The sequence below is a fragment of the Hydra viridissima genome, unplaced genomic scaffold (assembly GCF_058129835.1).
Source record: "Hydra viridissima isolate aposymbiotic clone 2 unplaced genomic scaffold, HvirCarnegie_v1 scaffold_1, whole genome shotgun sequence".
NCBI lineage: Eukaryota > Metazoa > Cnidaria > Hydrozoa > Anthoathecata > Hydridae > Hydra > Hydra viridissima.
This window is the reverse complement of record NW_028324300.1, coordinates 7,791,823-7,814,575: the sequence shown is the minus strand read 5'-3', so window position 1 is coordinate 7,814,575 and position 22,753 is coordinate 7,791,823. Positions and strand designations below refer to the sequence as shown.

The 22,753-nt window shown below is 30.9% G+C and overlaps 2 protein-coding genes across 2 annotated transcripts; one reads left to right on the top strand and one right to left on the bottom strand.

Annotated features, from left to right (window-relative positions):
- Positions 1-1,079: 1,079 nt before the first annotated feature.
- Positions 1,080-2,268, top strand: LOC149893179 (opsin-3-like). The gene is made up of 2 exons (XM_090093098.1): positions 1,080-1,200; positions 1,280-2,268. Exon 2 carries the CDS (start codon positions 1,288-1,290, stop codon positions 2,266-2,268), a length of 981 nt encoding a protein of 326 aa, XP_089949224.1. The 5' UTR covers positions 1,080-1,200; positions 1,280-1,287.
- A 12,152-nt stretch (positions 2,269-14,420) lies between these two features.
- On the bottom strand, positions 14,421-22,747 carry LOC149893178 (uncharacterized). Its single transcript, XM_090092901.1, has 8 exons — positions 22,089-22,747; positions 18,999-19,214; positions 17,003-18,793; positions 16,228-16,888; positions 16,173-16,180; positions 15,935-16,078; positions 15,523-15,852; positions 14,421-15,065 (listed from the first exon to the last, which is right to left on the bottom strand). Exons 4-8 carry the CDS (start codon positions 16,406-16,408, stop codon positions 14,802-14,804), a joined length of 927 nt encoding a protein of 308 aa, XP_089949027.1. The 5' UTR covers positions 16,409-16,888; positions 17,003-18,793; positions 18,999-19,214; positions 22,089-22,747; the 3' UTR covers positions 14,421-14,801.
- Positions 22,748-22,753: the final 6 nt, after the last annotated feature.

Sequence of the window (22,753 nt, the reverse complement as noted above, 5' to 3'; positions counted from 1 at the left end):
GATTTTTATTTTTCCCGAAAATCAATAGGTACTCTCGCAACTTCCGGGACTCAATCGAAATATATTTTCGAAAGTTTAAAAACCTTACTCTCGTAACTCAAAAACATTTCGAGAAGAGTTCTGTTACGAGTCTCATTTCGTAACGTATCGAAACAAAAATAGTTTCGAGAATTCCATGCTTAGTTAAAACTACTCCCCTAATGGTTTTCGGCTACCGTTGTGTGACCTAACAAAGTTTTATGCTATAAGAAAGTTCTAATTTAAAAAATGAAAAATTGTTTATATATAAAATAAACATTTAGAGAAAAAAATTTAGTTATTTGAATTAACTAGATATCTAGTTAAAATAACTAAGTTATTTTTCCCAAATGTTTATTTTATATATATGAAATTTGTCATTTCTTAAATTAGGACTTTCTTAAAGCGTAGGACTTTGTTAGGTCAAACCACGGTATTTATTTTTCATTTGTTTTAGATTAGTTATTAGATGAAAAAATATTTCATTATTCTAATTCGAGGTAGATCTTATGCTGATGACAGCTAATACTTTCAAATTTAAATTGAATAAACGTTAATAAAAATTTTATTCTCTCTATCTCTTTTCGAAAACATTTTTAAGGATAAATTAAAAATATATATATATATAAACCGGGAAGCGGTTCTCAACCGTTGTATTACCAACAATATTATGTCCAGGAAACTTTGATGTCCTTTACTAAGTCACATGATCTCACGCGTTCACAATATAATTTATTTAAGTAATGATACAATATATTTCCATTTAAACAAATAGAAAATTGATGAATTAGTAAGTAGACATGTTTGAAATGCTTTAACAGGTCTTCAAACATAGAATAGACCTAAAGTTTGTCTTTAACAAAGTGAAATATAAAAGTTGCGGTTTTATATGTTCCACATGTTTCCATATGGTTACGAAATATTGCTTCATGTTTTATTATCTCTAAGATAAAGTTTTCTTATTTTTCCTTTATCTATTCATATAATAAAATTTCAAAACATGAAATTGTGAAAAGATTTTTTTATTAATAATAAAAAATATTAACTTTTTTGTGCATGTTGAGCAACTCAATTTACTAAATTTATTGCCTCTTTAATGCTGAAGTAAAAGGATGGTTCTTCAACATTAACATTTTTATTTACATATTATTGCGAGCAGCAAAGATATATCATTTAAAAAAAGTAAGTCATTACTAATAACAATTATAAGGTAAAATCTGCCAACTTTGGTGATGACGCGTTTCTATTTACTTTTTTTTAGAAAAAGAGATGGACATATACGGCTATATTTCAACAGTGTATACTTCAATAATAACAATTGTCGCTTTCTTGTTAAATGCAGCAGTATGCTATGTGATTGTTTTCAAAGTCAAAAAAACGTCAATTTCGCACCTTTTTTTTCTCAACATTTCCATATCAGATATACTTCACGCAATACTCGGAACTACACTTGAAATTATCGTTTCTTCTAAAGCTCAGCAGGTAAAAAATGGCAAGGTTTGTGTTGCGAGTGCTTTTCTCGTTTTTGGATTTGCGGTTGTTAAAATCATGCATATCTTTGTAATCTCCCTTATCCGGTACATTGCAATAAAATACCCAGTATATTACCATAAAAATAATTCTAACTTTTTTTACAAGATGATTGCAATAGTTTTTTGCTACATATATGGTTTTTTATGGGCGCTGTTTCCAGTTATGAGATGGTCGAAGTACAGTCTCGATCTTGATTTTAAGAGATGTTCTCTAGATTGGAAGTTAACAAGATCAGACTCCATATCATTTATCATGATGGTAATTACATTCTGTTACTTAATACCCGGACTATTCATAATATCTGTGATGATATCAACGTTTATTTTAATCAAAAGTAAGCGACAACAATCTATGACACAATCGAATCAATTTAATGCAGAAGAAATATTTGAGAAAAGTTATTTTCAGATATTTGCAATTTCTTCATTTTCTTCTCTTGCAATTTGGGCTCCATACGGTATAATATGCATTTTAGCCGTTTTTAAAATAAAATCACCAGGAATATTATTAACCATCAGTGCTTGGTTTAGTAAACTTTCCACTATAGACAATGCTGTGATAAATTGCTATTCGAACAAGTCTTTTCGTAAGCATCTAATAGAGCTCAGGACTTGTTGCATTTTCAAAAAAAGAAGAAGGCTGGTGTCCCCAATGAACCTTGAAATGAACTCAGTTAAAACACAAAAAATAATTGTTTGTTTGAGAAAAGAAACATAATTATATATTTAAGTCTAAGGCTTTCAATGATGTTTATCATAACTTCTTTGATGCTTGTATTCCAAAAGATATTTTGTAAGGACATTAAAGCCACCTTGCTGCTTCTAAGAGCTGCTTCTAAGAGCTGTTTCTAGAACAAATGGGAGATTTTCTCAAAAGAATTTTCCATTCAAAAAAATCAGGTAATGTAGGTCAACCTTAACTGAAAATATTATTTTGGAACTTTTTATCACAGTAACTATAATTAACGAATTATGTATAAAGAGTTTTTTGGCTGATATCAAGTAATTTTGGCTGATATCAAGATATGCAAATTTTGAAAGAAAAAAAAAAAAGATTTTTGTTTCGTTTTATCCTAAAAAGTTTCAATATATCTATTTATCCCTTTTTTTCAAAATTAAATGTCGAGCAGTTTAAAACCCGGTTTTAATATGTATAATATTACATTTTAATTCAGTATAACCGTCATGTGACTGACAAATAAAACATAACCAAAAAATAAATAAAACCCAGCAAAAATTTTTAAAAATTAAAATCCCTGTTTTTTACAAAGTTATGACGGGTATTTTTTACAACATTATGACCTGCGTTTTTTAAAACGTTATGACGTAATGAAGCATTTTTTATAATCTAAAAAAAAAGAAAATCTTTAAAAGTAAAACTAGAGATTTTTTTGCTACACTATTTCGGTTATGTTCAATCTGGTACACCTAATAATTTTAACAACTTACTTCTGTGGCCAATTATTTTAGGTTGATTGTGAAAATCCGATGTTTTTGATAAGTTTCAGGCGTAAACACGACTAAAAAGAGGATACTTTTTAACTTATTACAAATTGTTAACTTAATGATTACACTTGATTAAATTATCATTATCACATTAAAAAATAGGGCTGGCTTGGGTTCAGTTGAGCTTTTGACTCATATTGTACAACTTTTAAAATTTTGTTTATCATACAAATTTTCACAAGAACAACTCTAACTGTTGTTTGCTTTTATCGTTATCCAGGTAGCATCATTTCTATCATAAGTAACAAAGTTTAAAAATCGGGTGATATTTGAATAAAATGCAAAAGTGGAGCCTGAATAGAATTTCAAGTTGTTCGTCAAAATGATATTGAAGAAATTGAATCTATTTGGATTCTTTTACTATTGCTGAACAATATAAAGAAGCAATATAAGGGTGTATTTCTGATTTCATAGTCAGACGGTTATTTATAATAATAACCTGTAGCGTTTGTGCAGATTCACTTGTAAATAGTAGCGTTGTATTTGAACATTCCTATTGAGCATCATACACATCTTTAATTGATATAAAAAATTAAAGACTGTTGTTCCCTAAAATGATATAGTCACAGAAATTTTATTACATTTAAGTTTTTTTTTTTAATATAAAAATCGATATGGTTTTCATACCGAAACCTTAAGAAAAAAATGATTGGTAATCCAAATTGTGGTTGAAAAGTATTCCAAGAAATATATCTGATGCTGAACATAAAGCACTGATCGATATGCTTTCCAAATTAAAAGTAATAATTGAGTATAAAAGTGAGAATTGAGTATATAAGTGATAATTGAGTAGGAACTAATTTTTAAACAACAAAGAGATTTATTTTATTATGTAATTTTAATTCGGTTTAACAGATTATCATTGAACCCTTTTCTATCATTTGAATCTTTCTTGCGTTAATCTAGAAGTTTTTCTTTTTCCTAAATTTAGAAAACTTAAGTGAAAACCAAGGGTTGGATCATTGTCAATTATGTTTAGGAAAAGGAAAAGAAAAAACTAAAATGTTCAATACTGATTTTTGACTACATGTCTCATGGCCTACTTTATACACGGAAGGATATGTTGTATGAACTAGCCGAAAATTAGAAGGTCAGTTTTTCAGTATTTTAAGTTTCTGTAAAAATTTAAAACTTAAAAAAGTTTTAATAGTAAAACTTAACGTTACCTAAGTTTATTCAAGTTTAAAGTTTATTAAGTTTTCCTTATTCAAAAGTTTTTAAGTTAATTCATTTGTGTTTTGAAATTTTTATCAAATATTAAATTAGTAAAACCATATTTCACTGTTCATTTCAAATAAATAATTTTTAACATTTAAAATATAACAGATGCACAGATGCATTTATGAAACAGCATTTGGAGTTGAGATATTTACGATATTGAAAATATAGACAAATTTGCAGCTTAAACAATTTAATCGTATTAACAATAAATATATGTATATATAGATATACACACATTTCTTTTTTTCTTTTTTACTCATTGTCTGATTTTAAACGATTATACACCATCTTTGCGTTTACTGCCACTTACAATCTTTTGTTGATTTTCATAAAAAATATTTATTACTGTTCGATTGACAAGAGAAAGCCCCAATTGAAATGATTATAACAAATAAAGTTTTGATTCAAATTATATTCTTATAAAGTATTTTCGCTAACTTTTCTGATGTCAAGATATTCCAACGTTAGTAGACTTTGTTTCACTGCATCAAGCCTAACAAAGCAACTAATAACATGACTTGCAATTAATTTCGAAGGAGTTAAGAGACCTCCTCTGGATAGCAGGTCAATATGTTCTGTGTTTATGTCAACGACAACACTTTTTAATGATAAAGTACATAATTCACTTTTTAAGGTTTAGAAACACCAAATTGTGTAAAAGTTTAGAAACACCAAATTTTTTTCAGTTTTTAAAGCGTAACTTTACATAAACTTTCTCAAATCCGCTGAAATTTTTTACCAAATGTTCTTTATACACGGCAGTTCCGTAATGGAACTTTATTGTGGGCATGCGCATTAACAAATATTTTTCCGGCTTGATTTTTAATAAAGCGTGCAACACGCAAAAAAACTTTGAAAGCCTTGCCCTAACAACTTAATTTAATATGGGCAATTCCATTTTTAACTTACGTTACACGCGCAACAACTTTATCAAATATTTGCATATTTAAACTTTAAATTAAATTTTTAGCTGATTTTTATGAAAGCTGTCAGTCTAAAGAATAAAACAAGCTAAAAAGTTTTGAGTCTGGCTAAAAGAGGGCGAATTTATTACCGAAAATGCCACTTAACTTACGTTACGCAGAAAACAAGGTAAAAAAAAGTGTTGCAACTTTTAGGTCGAATATTTGCGAAGAATTAATCCGGATCGTGTTAGAAATTTTTACAAGATGTTGAGAATTCAATACTAATTACAATGATAAAAAAAAAATTATCAGAGGTGACCGGTGTTACGGTCCATTCTAGAACTTTCTAGATACAACAGAACATTCGAGAATCTTCCATAGAACCCTCTAGATATATAATAACGTTCCAGAATGTTCTGTATCTTTCTAGGAACTTTCTATTTTACTATAAATATTAAGTTTGTGATATTATTGTATTGGTATTCTTGAATCAAAAATAAAAGCTTTACTGAAATCGAACTTTTCTTTGGATCTGTTAAGAAACATAACAGATTTTTGGCGACGAAGATCTCTCTATTTTCTAAAAACTACTTATGGAAGAAAAACACGGTGCTACTCTGGTAGCGATATTGGCAGAAATGCAGAAGCTGCAAGAAGCTAGTCAACGACAACTAGCCGAACAACAGCGACAAATCAAAGAGCAACAAGACGCCATTGTCAAACTGCTTGAAGCCAATGAATCAAAGGTCACTCAAGATTTTGCTGCTTTTGATTCAACAGCTGAATTATGGGTCGACTATCAGGAAAGATTCGAAACATTCGCTAAAGCTCGGGGTATAACAAGAAATAACAAAGCTGCTTATTTTCTCAGTTGTCAAACTCCAGTCATCTACAAACAGTTGTGCAATCTTGCAAGCCAACAAGAGACTCCTTTGACAGTCAACCATCTTTCGTATGATCAAATTGCTCAATTCATGAAAGAACAATACAATCCAACCAAATTTCTTGTTCGTGAAAGATTCAAATTTTGGTCAAGCATTGGTCGAAATCAAGGTGAATCTATTCCACAACTGGTTGCTCGAATTCGACAATTGGCTGCAACATGCGACTTTGCTAACATCACAAATCCACTGGATGAAGCTCTTCGAACACATTTTATCTGCTCTATTAAAAATGAAGCAGTGCTCAAAGCTCTTTTCAAGTGCAAAAATGAAGATCTAACTTTCGCCAAGGCGGTAGAAATAGCAACCGAAACCGAGGAGGCCGCCAAGGTAGCCAAGGAAACTGCCGTTGGTCCCTCAAAGTCTCCGATGTCTCTCCCAATCAATAAGTTGGGGCAACATAAATCGGAATCCAAATCCTCAGCTCCTCGACAAAACAAATCTCAGACTGAGTCAACCGCTTGTAGAAGTTGTGGCAAATCGACCCATGAACGCAAAAATTGCCGTTTCAAGGACGCCGAATGTAATTTTTGTGGTAAAAATGGTCACATTGAAGCAGTTTGTTTCAAGAAAAAAGCTGAATCCCGAAAGACGGTCAAGCCTATATTCATTTATGGACAGACTAAAGCACTTCGCCAAGTCAACCAAATCAATGTTGATGATGAAATTACACAAAATCTCCAAATCAATGGGCATTCGATAAGATTCGAACTCGATACTGGAGCTCCCGCCAATTTCATCACCCATACTTTATGGCAAAGTTTGGGTAAACCACATCTTCAATCGTCGGATTTACAATTCGAGTCAGCAAGCAAGCATCAACTTCCGATACTAGGGAAAGTTGAATTATCAGTTAAAGCTCCAACAACCTGTTGCAAGATCTGGTTCCACGTAACTTCTGTTCCTGGACTAAATCTTATTGGCCGATCGGGTATTCGACTACTTGATCTTTCAGTTGATGAAAAGATTAAGAAATCATCCAAGAGTACTGTGGCTAAGGTCTTTGAGCATCTCAAACCTGACACAGATCTCCAACAAAGGTGCAGAATTCTATGTTCTGAGTTTCCAGACCTGTTTAAACCAGAATTGGGTTGTTTGAAAGACTTTGAACTTGAAATAAAATTCAAGCCTGACTACAAGCCTATCTTCTGCCGTCCAAGACCTGTACCTTTCGCTATTCAAGAAGATCTGGTTGACGCTTACGAAGCTGGTATCAAGCATGGTGTTTGGAAACGTACTCAATTCAACGACGAAGGTACACCTGTGGTTCCTATTCAAAAGACCGCGCTTCCGGGACAAACAAAACGAAAGATTCGAATTTGTGGCGACTATTCAGTCTCCATTAATACTCAGCTAGAACCTCATCGCTACCCAATGCCGTTGCCAGAAGACCTGTTGCGTAAACTGCGTGACGGTTATGGATACACAAAAATTGACCTGGCTGACGCTTATAATCAAATTCGTTTGGGTCCAATTTCTCAGAGACGACTGGCTCTCAGTACACATACTGGTGTACTTCTTCAGCTACGTCTTCCATTTGGAATCACTTCAGCACCGGGGTACTTTCAAGAGACAATGGATAAATTAACAAGTGATCTACCCGGTGTAGCTGTCTATCTCGATGATATTCTCGTCAGTGGCAACAACGCAGCCGATCACATTTCCAACTTGCGTGGTCTTCTACAACGACTAAGCAAAAACGGACTACGCTGTCGTCTAGAAAAATGTATTTTCGCTAGTCCTTCGATCGAATATCTTGGTCATATAATATCTTCGGAAGGTATTGCTAAAGGTAACAAAGTTGATGCTGTTTTGGCTATGCCAGTTCCTAAGGACGTTAATACGCTGCGATTTTTTCTTGGTCAAGTACAGTTTTACGGCAAATTTCTTCCTCGAAATTTGTCTATGACATTAGACCCGCTCTATCGTCTAATTAAGAAAGATGTGCCATGGCAGTGGACATCCGAACAACAGTCAGCTTTTGAAGCTGTGAAACAGTTGTTATCATCTGATTCAGTTCTTACTCACTTCGATCCTTCGAAACCGTTAGGAATGGCAACAGACGCTTCAGAAGTTGGTATTGGTGCCATATTGTTTCATCGATTAGCAGATGGCTCTGAACGTCCAATTGCAAATGTATCGAAGATTTTGACTGATTGTCAACGTCGCTACAGTCAAATTCACAAAGAAGCATTGGCAATAATTTTTGGCTTAAAAAAGTTTCATCAATTTCTTTTTGGTCGTCGTTTTACCATCGTCACTGATCATAAACCACTACTGGCTCTATTTGGTCCAACAAAGGCTACTCCAGCTATGGCAGCAAATAGACTGGCTCGATGGGCTTTAATTCTTAGCCAATACAATTATGAAATCGAGTTTCGTAAGACAGCTGAACACGGCAACGCTGACGCGCTCAGTCGATTACCGGTTGACCATGATCGCATTTTCGATGGGGAGGAAAGTAGTGAAGAAAATTTAATGATTTGTGCGGTGAAAACCGTTAGTCGTCAAATCAATATGCATGATCCGAATATCTTGGTCCGCGAGTCGAGCAAAGATCCTGTCATCGCTGCAGTTATTCGCAATGTTCGAGATGGTTGGGTCGAATCCGACAATAATGACGAGATACGGGAATTCCAAAAACTTTCCGAAGCTCTCTCAGTTTCAGGCAAATGCTTGTTCTATGGTCCACGTGTTGTCGTCCCCAAAACTCTTCAAGATCAAGTCTTGAAGATACTGCACCTAGGTCATTTCGGCATTCAACGAATGAAACAACTCGCACGATCTGCCGTATATTGGCCAGGCATTGATTCAGCTATCACTAATCTAGCACACCAGTGTACTACCTGTGCGGAAAATCAGAACCTTCCATCAAAACCAGCAGTCCATCCATGGATGCTACCAGAACGCCCTTGGAGTCGTCTACATCTTGATCATGCAATCAATTTCATGGGTACTAATTGGCTTATCATGATTGATGCTCTATCTAAATATCCATGTATTCATCCTACGTCTTCTATTAGTGCCAAATCTACCATTGATTTACTGGAAGAAGATTTTGCACACTTCGGTTATCCACATGCTCTAGTTACCGATAACTATTCCTCATTCACTTCTCAGGAATTTCTAGAATGGTGTAATAGTCGAGGTATTGTCCTGCTCAAAGGTGCTCCATATCACCCCGCCACAAATGGTGCTGCCGAACGACTAGTTCAAACTTTCAAAAAAGCCATGAAGAAATCAAACCTACCTCCTAAGAATGCTCTTCAGGAATTTCTCATGGTCTACCGCCGAACTCCTTTAGCAAATGGATCGTCCCCTAGCGAATTACTCAATGGCAGACAAATTCGGGCGCAAATCGATCTGCTTTTGCCATCCCCTGTTCATTTACAACAATCAAAGCAATCTATGGACTCTTCCAAAGTTGTAAAATATTCAGTGGGAGACTTGGTTTATGCCAGATATTTTAGCTCAAGTAATGATTACAACTCAAAATGGATTACGGCTATTGTCACTGAAATATGCGGTCCTCGATCTGTCATAGTGAAGACAGAGCCTGATGGTCTAGTCTGGCATCGTCATATTGAACAACTCAGGCATCGCTACAACTCCGGGGAGGTGGAGGAGTCAATAATAGTACAGCCCGATTTGTTGTCGTGTGAGCCGACTGGTCAAGATAAAAAACAAGTCAAAACAAGACGATCTAGTAGATGCCTATCAAAGAATAATCAAAACGCTTGCTCTCCGTAAAACCAAGCTGGCGAGGAGATGTTACGGTCCATTCTAGAACTTTCTAGATACAACAGAACATTCGAGAATCTTCCATAGAACCCTCTAGATATATAATAACGTTCCAGAATGTTCTGTATGTTTCTAGGAACTTTCTATTTTACTATAAATATTAAGTTTGTGATACTATTGTATTGGTATTCTTGAATCAAAAATAAAAGCTTTACTGAAATCGAACTTTTCTTTGGATCTGTTAAGAAACATAACAACCGGCAAAGAAAGATATACTTGTTTTCTTGATACTAGGTTTTTAACTTACGTTACATCACTTACGTTACCTTGCGATTATTTTCGTGGAATTTTTATATCTATTATTTCGTGATAGATTTTTTAGAGTTATGTAACAAAAGAACGGCAGTTGTATTAAAACTCATTCATTCAAAGTAATTAACAAAAGTAATTTTCAATAACTGGTGACTCTCTACTGACAGATTTTTTTGTAGATATTAATGAAGTTTTTAAATTGTTAACACTTATTTTCCGAAGCGCAAGAGCAACTTAAAAAATTACATTTGGTATGACAACTTTATTAATTTTTATTGAGTTATTCAAATAAGAAAATGTTACAGTTATTCGAAAATTTTACTTACGCTTATAATTTTTATGTGCCCGCTTAATTTTTTAAAATGCTGCTAACTATTTACTCTCCCCTGCTGAATAAACGGGAGGGGGTGGGGGTCTTAATAAACAGGAGGGTCGGAAACTTTTCTAAAATCTAATAAACTTTAATAATAACGTTTAATAAAACGGGAAGGTCAAAGTTTTAAAAAGCTTAAAATATTTTTATTGGTTGGTTGCTCATATTTTCATCTAATATTGAGAGAAACTTTTTCTCAAAGTAAAAAAATAAGAAAATATTTTATATTACTTCAAAATTATTAAACGGGGGGGGGGTGGTGGGGGGGGGTCCTAATAAGCTCCGAGGATTCGGAAAAAAATTAAAGAATTAATAAACGTCCCCTCTTGTTTATTCGGCTGGCGAGAGTACATTAAAATTTTTTAAAAAGATTTTGACGCTAAAACTGCTCGAACAACTTTGAAAACACCAAAGTGGATGGAATCAAAATATTTAATTTCATTTAGTTTCAATAACGTGAAAAAAGGTTTGCTTGCTGTTGGTTGTTTTGTGTTATTATTATTATTATTATTATCTTTTTTTTTTTTTGGGGGGGGGGGGGTGTGTGCTGAAATATGCGACATACTTTTAATGAGAGAGGGGTGCATGTATATCTGATCGTTTGTGACAGGAGGCAAGGGTTAAAATTGACAAATATTGGGTGACATACTTTAAGGACGCCCCCTTAATTCCATTTACAAACCATTTGTTTTAGGAAAACAAAATTATAAAGTGAATAAGAATATAATTTAAAATACAAATGGTTGCATCTTTTTATTTGTTTTAAATACTAAATACGTCACGGTGAAGTTTTTTCCGCTATGATCTGGCTCTTACCGACATAAAAGTAGTGGGATTTAGAGATATCTTTCACTTTTTTGGCTTGCTGGATAATTTGAGATAGTTTGAGTGCACAATTTCGCGCTGACTTTTCTTCCTCTGACAAATATAGAACTTTGACATTTATGTCTTAAATAGCATTCACAAAATCATTAGCTGATTGGATTTCAATTTTTCCAGACTTTACTCTGTTGGTTGCCAAACGCTTTACAGTAGCCCCAACGCCATCGACAACTCCTTTGCCGTGCATTGCTGCAAAAAAATGCCAAAATATTATTCTGTTAAATTTCTTTTCAAAGTGCATTATTGCGCTCATCACGACTTTATTTTTAAACTGCGATGTAGCATTACCGCTAAAAATGTGAATTTCTTGGGTATTAAATGAAATAAACTCCAATAACTTATCCAAATTTGCAATTAAGGAGGTCTTTGTGTGATCCAGAGAGTCAGATGCAATGGTGAAAGTTTTAAGATTTTTTTGCCAAATAGCTGCAGTTAAAAGAGAAATTTGATTTTGGCCATAGTGTGCTGCTTGAGGCTCATTCTGACTAAAACACTTAAAATTTTCTGCATAGTCAACCTGAATAGTAGCAACATTCAATGATGGATTCATGGATTTAGTAATGCTTAGTTTAAAACATTTAGATTGGTTACCCTTGATATTGGCATGAGTTGTGAATTTTTCTCTCATACTCATAATGTGAGCAATCAATTCTTTACCACTTCCAAACTTTTTAACTTTTTCGATTACAGCGTAACGCTTTTCATTTGGTTTCTGCCATTGGTACCAACTTGTTTCAAAGTTAATGGGTTCAATGGTGGCCAGGAATTGCTGGAAAAACTTTAGATCTTTGCATTTGTTGCATTTGTTGTAGAAACAATCGTTTAATGAGTCCTTACAAACAAAGTTTTGAGACATATCTTTCCCAATTTTAATGTTAGACAACAGTAAACGATCAACTTTCAACAAGGAATCCAAAGCAAATCGCATATTTTCGTGGTAAGTACAAACGCATACATTATGAGGCAAATTTGCGATAGATCGAACGTTTACTGGTCGTAATTCACAAAACCTGCTTAATCCAATCTTGATATCTAAGTGATCATGTTTAAAAAGTTGGTACGCTTCTTTCATGGTTAAAAGAAGGTGACGAACTTGGATCTTAATCTTCTTTCCATTTTCAATTACTGATACAAAGTCCCTAACATTTGGAGACAGTCGACTAATGTCATCTTCGCAGTAGAACCTTTTTACTTTTATTTCTACTTCAGTTAAAGCTGGATTATTCACGCTATTTAATGGAAGAGTAGTTTCTTTGTTGAATGATCCATTCAGCAATGTGGCTAGGACTTCGTAACGTTGTGCGGGATCTTTGGGCAATGATTTCTGGACTTTCTTGAGCAATTTCCCTTTTGTTTGAACACTCATAATGGTAGAAAAATTAACTGTTTTTGCAGAATCTTTCTTTTTGATTCGATACTTTCGGACTCTTTCCTTTATTTTTTCTCTTTCTTTCATTTTTTTTTCCGGATCTTGTTTTATTCGTTGACGATGAGCTTTTTGGTGATCAGCATTCATATTTTTTTTCCGTTCGGAATCACGCTGGCGATAAGCAGCTTGATAAGTTTTAACTCTCTGTTTAGAACTTTTAGCCATTTTAAAATGCAAAGCAAATTTTGCTAAGTTTTGCTTGAATAACTTTTAATTAATCAAAACTTATTGGCGTATAAAGAATAAAAAAAAAAAACCTTTAGGGAATTGCGATGTAAAATAGTTTTCGTCTTTATAAACAACCGTAACTTTAAAAATTTTTTGTTTTTTTCAAACCCCTTGGGAGTTGCGATGAAAATCGTTTTTTTTATGTTAAAAAACTTTACGAAAAAAGCGCTAAAACTTTTGGAAATAAATGTAGTTTTAACTTACGTTACACAAATTCAAAATGAAAATGTGCCTTAACTAAGCATCGTTATTCAAAAATCTTAATGTATAAATATAAGATTTAATATTCTTTCACATATAATATTACAAAATTTAAGTTTTCAAATTAAATTTTCGAAAAAACAGAACTTGATCATGTTTTTGTTAACTTACGTTACATGAAAATTGCAAAAGTTATTTTATTATTTTTTTGAAATATATTTATCTTTTAAAGAAAAAAATCTGACCAACAAGAAATTGAACATCTTAGCTCCATTATCACTTTAAAATATTTCGGAATATACAAAAAAAATCATGGGTAAAATAACATTTTACAGTGGTACTTTTTTAACATGCATCAATGAGAAAAACCGTAACTTTCGGAGCCATAAAAATGACTTAAATACATTTATTTTAGAACTAAAGGTATATTTTAAATAAACTTTCATGTGTCTACATCAATATTCATATGTTAAAAACTGACAAAAAAGAGTTTAAAATTTGACTACTTTTTCAGTTTCCGCCGTGGAATTGCCCATATCTTTTTATAGCAATGGCATGTTAAAATTTCTTTTTTTTAATAAGTGTTTATTATTACTTGCTTTCAAGAGAGAAAAATATTACACAAAAGAATTTGTCAAACTTTTACAAGATCTAGAACTTTACCTATTTTTTTGGTATGAAGTTTAGGGAAGTCAGTAATTCTTCATAAATAAGTACTTTAATAAATTTTTTGAGAAAGTCTGGAGTGTTTAAGAGAACGAGTTAAGGTATTTAAAGAGTTTGTCAAATTTTGAAGAACCGGTTTTTGTTTTTTTCTATATATTTTTAGAATTTTTTTCGTTAAGAAGAAATACGTTTTTTCCCTAAAATTTCCATTTTGTTATAGGTACTGAACAAGATGTTAAGTAAAACGTAAAGAATAAAAACTGAAATATAATGAATTAGAAAAATAAAATATTCGTTGCTGTTCTAATACCAACCATTGAAATTCAAATATGAACTATTTTTATTTATTTTATTTGGAAATATACAATATATAATATATCATAAAAAATTCTTACAAAAAAAATTGAAATTAAGTTGTAATGTTATACACTGTTTACACAATTCATCTAAAAAACTTCACAAAGCTTTTCTTTTTTTAATGGTTGGTCTGATTTTCAATGCTTCTGGTGAGTTTTTGATGTAATGTTCAGACAGATTACTTTTTAGTCGCTGCGCTCCTTTCATATGGCAAAAGGTGCTGTTCATACTATTAAACTCAACATGCATGCTTTCTATACCTTGCTCTCCGTAAATATCGAGACCCAAACCCCAATTTCTTATAAAATCAACACAATGACTCTCCAACAAATGCATTTTTGGCGTAATGGACTCGTTAGCTCAAGTTTTACGAAAGTAACTCATTAATTCTTCAATGGCTCTTTCTAATTCCAAAAAAGTAAATAAAAGAACGTAGAAAATAAAGAAAATAAAGAAAAGAATAACTACGATAACCCTTACAAGTGTAATTTAAATGAGAGTAAATTTTAATAAGGGGACTGTAATGCAAGACAATAAATTTTTAAAAAATGTAATTTCACATAATTCTGATAATGGATTACTATTAATGATTTCACTTGAATTCATAAAGTTGTAGCATGTTGCATATTTGCAGAACAAAATGACAAATTTTTCACTCAAAACCATTGCCTCATTATGAACATCTGTATCAATAAATCCAAGATCGCTTACTATCATAGGTATTGAATTGCAAAGATCTAGGACACTGTTTATCTAATGAACAAAGATCATTTTAGGGCACATTTACAAAATTAATGTTTAAGAACCTTTATGTATTTATGAACTTATGTATTTGAGAAGATATTTATAAAATTCATGTTTAAAAGTATGCAGAAATATAGATGAAAAAACCTGCAACATTTTATGAACATGGTTCCCAATAAAACATTTTCCATGATAAGCTTGTCTTTGAACATTAATACCACATAGAACTTGGTCAAGTTTATTCACAAGTGGCCAAGAGATTTTTCAAATATATATATATATATATATATATATATATATATATATATATATATATATATATATATATATATATATATATATATATATATATATATATATACACACATATATCAAAGGGCCAATTGCTCTTAAATTGATTAATGCTACATACACATAAAAGCATGAAATATTTTATTAAATTATTTAAAATATCAACTCATTATACCTTAGCATTTTTCTTCTCCATAAAATGAATTACTCTGAGCTGACAAATTTCATAGAGCTTTTTTTTATTTTCAGGAGAACACAGAACTTGAATTGCCATGGCTTCATGAATTAGTGTTATTTTTTCACAATATTCAGCAATAACCTTTTCTCCTTCATATATTTTTAACTGAAGTGCAATACATTCATTAAAATTTCTGTTGTTTGCAGTTTGATTTTTTTCACACATTTTTGCTGCAATTTTAACATCTATGAGATGACAGGCATCTTCCAGCATATTAAAAAATTTAAGATAAATTCCCAATGAGATATGCAGGGACGGAATGCACATCTAAATTCAATAAATTAATAAAAAATATATGAATAAATGATATAAATAAATAAAAATGTAATATAGTAGAAAAATGTAATACTTGTGTCAAAGGAATATCGAAAAGTGGTGAGTCAATGACATTGTTACAATACTTTGCTAATTTTGGTATTTGACCTTTTTGAATAAATTTTTGAAAATCTGCATAAAGTGTTTCCAGTGCACGATTGGAAGTAAAGTGCAAAGGCTAGAAAGTAAGAATTGAAATGAAATTCTATTTTAACAATTACAACAAGACAATATACTTTTTTTTTCTGCCATAATACTTAAAATGCACCTACCCTTGGTCCTCCGGAAAGAAAGGCAAAAGAGTTTGATTTAGAGTTAACTAGCAACCTAAAAGAATGTGCTCTATCATTTGTATTACATTAACAGAATTAAAAATCGTATTTAACGGAATATGTTGTTCACAAATAAAGAGTATTGCTTCTGTTTCCAACTTTCCTTCAATCTCCTTAAACAAACACACTGAGCAAAACGATTGTTGACAGCCTTTTAGTATTAGTGGCTTGTACATGATGTTGTTGCATGACTTACATATACATAATTTTAAATGTGGATTTGATACAGGATCAATATCAATTACATTTAAACAAATTGTTGGTATTGGTATATTACCATTAAGCTATTTATGATTGGTCTGGTCCATCTCTTTTGATTTTGTTCCATGATACATGCTCGACCAGGTTTTAATTTTTTAACTTTCCTCCCAGAAATTTTGGGGAAACAAAAACATTTGTCTGTGCATGGTAATGGCCAGTTGATTGCTTTAACACTGGTGCTTGAACCTTTTTCAACGTTCCTCAAAATGGTATAGCATCTCCTACACATTTTTTGTGGGTGAACTTTTTTATTGTCAATGCTAGTGTTTATATAATATGAATTCTCAATTCTTTCAGAATATTTATTCACATCAACTGAGTCTTTCATTATAGCTTCTCCACATATTCGACAAATAAGATTTAACTTGGTTGAATGGTCCATGTTTACAAAATACCTAAATATAGCAGTTATGTAAGATGAATAAAAAAAGTGCAAAAAAAAAAAAAACCGGTCTTCAGAATTAACTTTAAAAGAAGGAGAATAAAATGAAGAAAAAAAATAATCTTACTTTCAGCTACAGAAAATTCGTTTCATTATAATATAGCTGATTAAAAAACTGATTATTTCAAGAAAAATATTTTACCGTTTGATTTAAAAGCTTTTGTTGAAAATCTTAATTGCAACAATAAAACTTATAATAGGAGGTTATATCGGTCAACTCTGAAAAAATTCGCTACGGTTTAGAAGAAATTTGAAATATCAAACATAAAAAAAAACAAGTTAGAATAGTTGAGCTTCAGAAAAAAATTATTGAAAAAACAAGATATTTTTTCAGAGTAGGTACAAACGGCGGGGCGGAGCGGATCAGCGGGGCGGATCATTTAAACGGTACAAACGGCGGGGCGGATCATTTAAACGTTACTAAAGCGAGTTATATTTCATTAAAAAAAAACGATTCAGATATAGTTTAAATTCACTAACGATATAATACTTAGAAGGAATTTGCATATTACAATTTTATTAAACGACAAAAAAAAGTATATAAGTTTATAATATTTTATAAATTTTATGAACTCAAAAAACAACGTGATCCGCCAATTTGTATCAAGTGATCCGCCAATTTATATCAAGTGATCCGCCTAATATTATAATTGTTTGAATCGAACTCCTTTAATTTTAATGATTGTTTTACAAATAAAACAAGGTGATCCGCCAACTTATATCAAGTGATCCGCCTAATATTTTGATTATTTGAATCAAACTCCTTTAATTTTAATGATTGTTTTACAAAAAAACAAGGTGATCCGCCAACTTATATCAAGTGATCCGCCAATTTATATCAAGTGATCCGCCTAATATTTTGATTATTTGAATCAAACTCCTTTAATTTTAATGATTGTTTTACAAAAAAAAAAGGTGATCCGCCTAATATTTTGATTATTTGAATCAAACTCCTTTAATTTTATTGATTGTTTTACAAAAAAACAAGGTGATCCGCCAATTTATATCAAGTGATCCGCCTAATATTTTGGTTATTTGAATCAAACTCCTTCAATTTTAATGATTGTTTTACAAAAAAACAAGGTGATCCGCCAACTTATATCAAGTGATTCGCCTAATATTTTTATTGTTTAAATGAAATTCTGTAAAGTTAAATGATTGTTCTACAAAAAAAAAACGTGATCTGCCGATTTATATCAGGTGATCCGCCTACTGTTGTCATCGGCCAGAGTGAATGTTTATTGCTTAAAAACAAAATCTTACTTGAAATTCTTTTATTCAACTGCTTATTAAACTGCTTATTCATCAAAATACTCTTCTTATCACAAAATTCTTTTTCTTTTTAAAAATCCTCTTTAAATCTCTTAAAAATTCTTTTCTCTTAAAATCCTCTTTAAATCTCTTCTTCTAACAAAAACTCCAACTTCCTAGATTCTTTCTTTTTTTTGAGCTTTTATAGTTTTTGCTTGTTTTCCTGTTGCGATATCTTTTCATTTATTTATATGGCAGGTTGATGAGTCTTCATGTTTACGTCTTTTCTCGGTTGTTGTTTTTAACTTAATTCTTTTTGCTTTATCATTTATTGATGTGAAGAGTGGACGAGTCATCTTGTGGGTATCTTTTCTGATCGTTGTTTTTAACTTTTCTTATTATCGCTTTATCATTTACGAGTCTTCGCGTTTACATCTTTTCTCAGTTGTATTTAACTTTTCTTCTAACGCTTTATCACTTATTTATGTGAAGAGTTGGTGAAACTCTGTAAAGTTTAATGACTGTTCTACAAAAAAAAAACGTGATCCGCCGATTTACATCAGGTAATCCGCCTACTGTTGTCATCGGCCAGAGTGAATGTTTATTGCTTAAAAACAAAATGTTACTTGACAGTGTAAAAAAAACTCAAAGCAAAGTTTGGAATGAAAAAGAGAGGGGGCTACACAACATGAATTTTAATTAAATATATTATTAAAAGATTTTATTTAAAGTAGGTTTTATTTAGTAGCAATTTTACGTAAAACTTTTAAAAGAAAAACAAAAACCATTATCAAAATGTAAGATATATTTACCATGAGGAACTAAAACTGCAAGGTTGTGGTTACCGATGTAATGGATAACAACAAGATCTGTCCGACTCAGGTCACAGTACACAAACTTCTGGAAATCATTTGAAATTCCTGTTGGTTTAACTGTGACAAAATGGATCTTTGTGTAAAGTGGCAAAGCCCGAGGAATTTTACTGGAACCATTTTGCTTCCACCTATACCCATCTGCCCGCCAATCGTCTAAAAAAAAAAAATAATAATAATAATAATAATATATATTTATATATACACACACATATACATTGCATATACAATAAACAACCACAATATTTACATGCAACATCACTTGGTAACAAATAAGGAGAATTTAAACTTTTGTGTGAACTAAAAAGAGCATGATTTAACAACTCATCAATTGTATAGTTAGTAGGTTCCACAGTATAAAATAAAAATAGATATGGCAGGCAAAAAGGTGGAAATTGCTGGAATTATTGAAATTGCTTTATACATGGAGAACAACTTCACATCATATAAATTAAGTGACAGTAATCAGGACAACCAAAATTGTTGAGTAAAAAGAGCAAAAATATAAGCAAACAAACAAAGTTCAAAACATGCAGAGGTAATAATAAAAAATACAGCTGAGAACAAACCAAGTTTATACCAAGGTACAAATTCCTTATAAACAAAACAGAAAATTTATGGAACATATTCAGGGTGTTAGCTAGCCTAATCATTAGCCAAATGGCACCGAGTATACTGTAGAATTCCCAATGGGTTTAAAGTTTCCAAAATTCAACACCTCTTTTTTTTTTTTTTAGTAGTAGTAGTGGTAGTGGTAGTGGTAGTAGTAGTAGTAGTAGTAGTAGTAGTAGTAGTAGTAGTAGTAGTATAGTAGTAGTAGTATAGTAGTAGTAGTATAGTAGTAGTAGTAATCTTAGTTGGCTTCATTTTACGATTTGCCTAGCTCTGGCGCTACAAATTTTGCCCTCATGTTACAATATTTTGCCTGCGTAACAATATTAAGTTACACAGAATGTTCTCATCTTACGAATCTGCCCTTATGTCACAAAATGTGCATAGCATGAGGGCAAAAACTGCACTCATGTTAAGCTACATAGTAACATCAGGGGATTTGTCATAAAAGTTATTTATTTTAAGATAAACGATTAAGCAAGCAAATAGTCAATTTAAACATGGCAAAGTTTGATGTATTAGTAGAATGATTAAGATTGATATAGTAATAAATTTAGATTGATAATATAGTTAGAATGATAACATATTAATAAATAATATTTATGTTGAACATATATGTAATAATATCTAAAATAAATTGAATAATGATATTGACAATATATTAATTAAGATTGATAATAAAGTTAACTAATACCTTAATCTAACTTTATTATCAGCAATAAACATAAATTTATTGCTACCTAGGTAGTAATTAATCTGCGTTTATTGATAAACCAACAATGTTATTGAACTTTTTGTTGACTAATCATACTAATTAATAATACCTTTGAGGTCCTCATTGATGTAAGTTCTATGTTTTTTTGGTACTATAACTAATAGAGATTTACAGAGATAAAGAATAGAATCAGGAGTAATAAAGTAGCAAGCATGGTAAAGAGATACAACCTTAGCAGATGGTTAAGATCAGAAGTAAGATTTGATCCTAGAAGTCAAAGGGTAGATGACTCATTCAGTACATTACTGTTCATAAATATAGGAAGATCTAGATTTTTGCGATAAGGTTTCCCAGAAAAAAATTTAGTCTTATCTGAGTTAGAGATAATTCTCTATCAAAAAAAGAAAAAATATTATAATTTCATTTTCATTGCAAAATTATAAGTTTAATTTTATAAAAAAGTTTTGAAAAGTTATAACTTTGAAAATATGTCTCACCCATTTTAGGGCTAGAAGTTTGGGTTACATGAGGGCTTCGAACCGGGATTATAGATATATTTCTGTTTATCATAAAATATATTCCTGGCTAACACCCCAACATTGCCAACAAATGTAAACAGTTTCAAGAACAAATTAGACAAATATTTAGCATTAAAAAAATTAACTTAATGAGTTTTAATAGTAATAAAAATTTTTAATACTAAAAAAAAGTATAAAAAATTTAAACAAAAATTACTTTTGGTCTTAAGTCTTCTAAGTAGTTTTTGTTTAAATTTTTTATTCTTTTTATTAATATATACCTATATTATCAAAAGTGAGTTGTCAAAGTGAGATTCTAATTCACTCGCTGTTAACACATAGCTATGTGTTAACAGCGAGTGAATTAGAAACTCACTTTATATACTACTACTAAATCATATTTTATATACTACTACTAAATTATATATACTACTAATAAATTATAATTATAATTATAATAATAATACACATTTTATATACTACTACTAAATTATAATAATATTTTTAATAATATAGCAGTTACTATATTGTTATAATTTATGATTGTTTTCAGGCAAGTACAATGAAAGCACATTGGTGCTCACATTTTAAAATCATAACACAGATACTTTTAAACAGCATGTATAAAAAAGGTCATTTAAAAACCTACAGATTATTTTCTATAGCATGACTTACACTGACATAATATAAAATAGACACAAGCATGTAAGTTTGTTATGGAGCCATTTTACAATAATAAATAAATCTTCAAATAAATTATAATAGGAAAGACAATTTTTAGCTTCAAAAAAATGTTGCATATTAAATGACATCTTGAAAATATTCAATATAATATTAAATGACATTTAGAAGTCCTTACATATTTATTAATAAGATATCTTGCTTTACTATAGCATAGCCTTAAGTAAAGGATAAACTATGCCTAAGTAATGTTAGATTTTACTTTAAACATATTAAAAGAAACAAAGCTATATACAGTCCTGTAGACTACATGTAGGCTACAGTCTACATTGTAGATTACAGGTATAACTTCTTTAAAGTCTAACTTTACTTTAGGCATCGTAATTGATTTTTACTAGTATAATCCAAAAACTATGCTATTTACTACATTATACTATTTTAGTATACAAATATATTTTAAAAATACAAATACTATACAAGTGCACTGAAATATTGCTGCCTAACCTTTTTCATGATTCACTTGTATGACATAAACTTCGCCTGCCTTAGGATTGTTGGGCGCTACTGCAGTTTCTCCCCCCCCCCTTTTTTTATGATTGATTATGATAGAGAATTTTATGCTGATTCAGAAAAATATAAAAACATGGACCTGAAAATCAACGGAAAGTACTCTAATTCGAAGTCAAAGTTGTAAAAAATCACACTAAAATCCCTAATATTCGCCATTTTTCAAGATTGTTAACGAAAATTAATTACCGTTGCTTTGCGCAATAAATGGACCTGGTTTTTATCAGCATTTTAAAATGTTACAATGAAATTGAATCAATTGAAAATTTCAAAGAAAGATCGAATTTAGAACGTGAGAATGTAGACAAATCGGTAAATAATGATCGTATCATAAAATGGTTAAGACGGCGTAAGGGTTGTATTTTTAAAACTTTAAATTTGAAAACCCTTTAAGAATTAAATTTTGAAAATTTTTCTATTAGGAAAAAATTAAGCAACAAAATTTGTTAATTTAAAAAAAATTTATTTAAAACTGTAAACTTCTTCTTTGAAAGTTGTTTTTTTTATTTACATTTTTATATAACCCCTGTTTTAATATATATATATATATATAATACGCAAATACCGACATAAAATTAACACTTTCAAAGAGTGATAAAGTA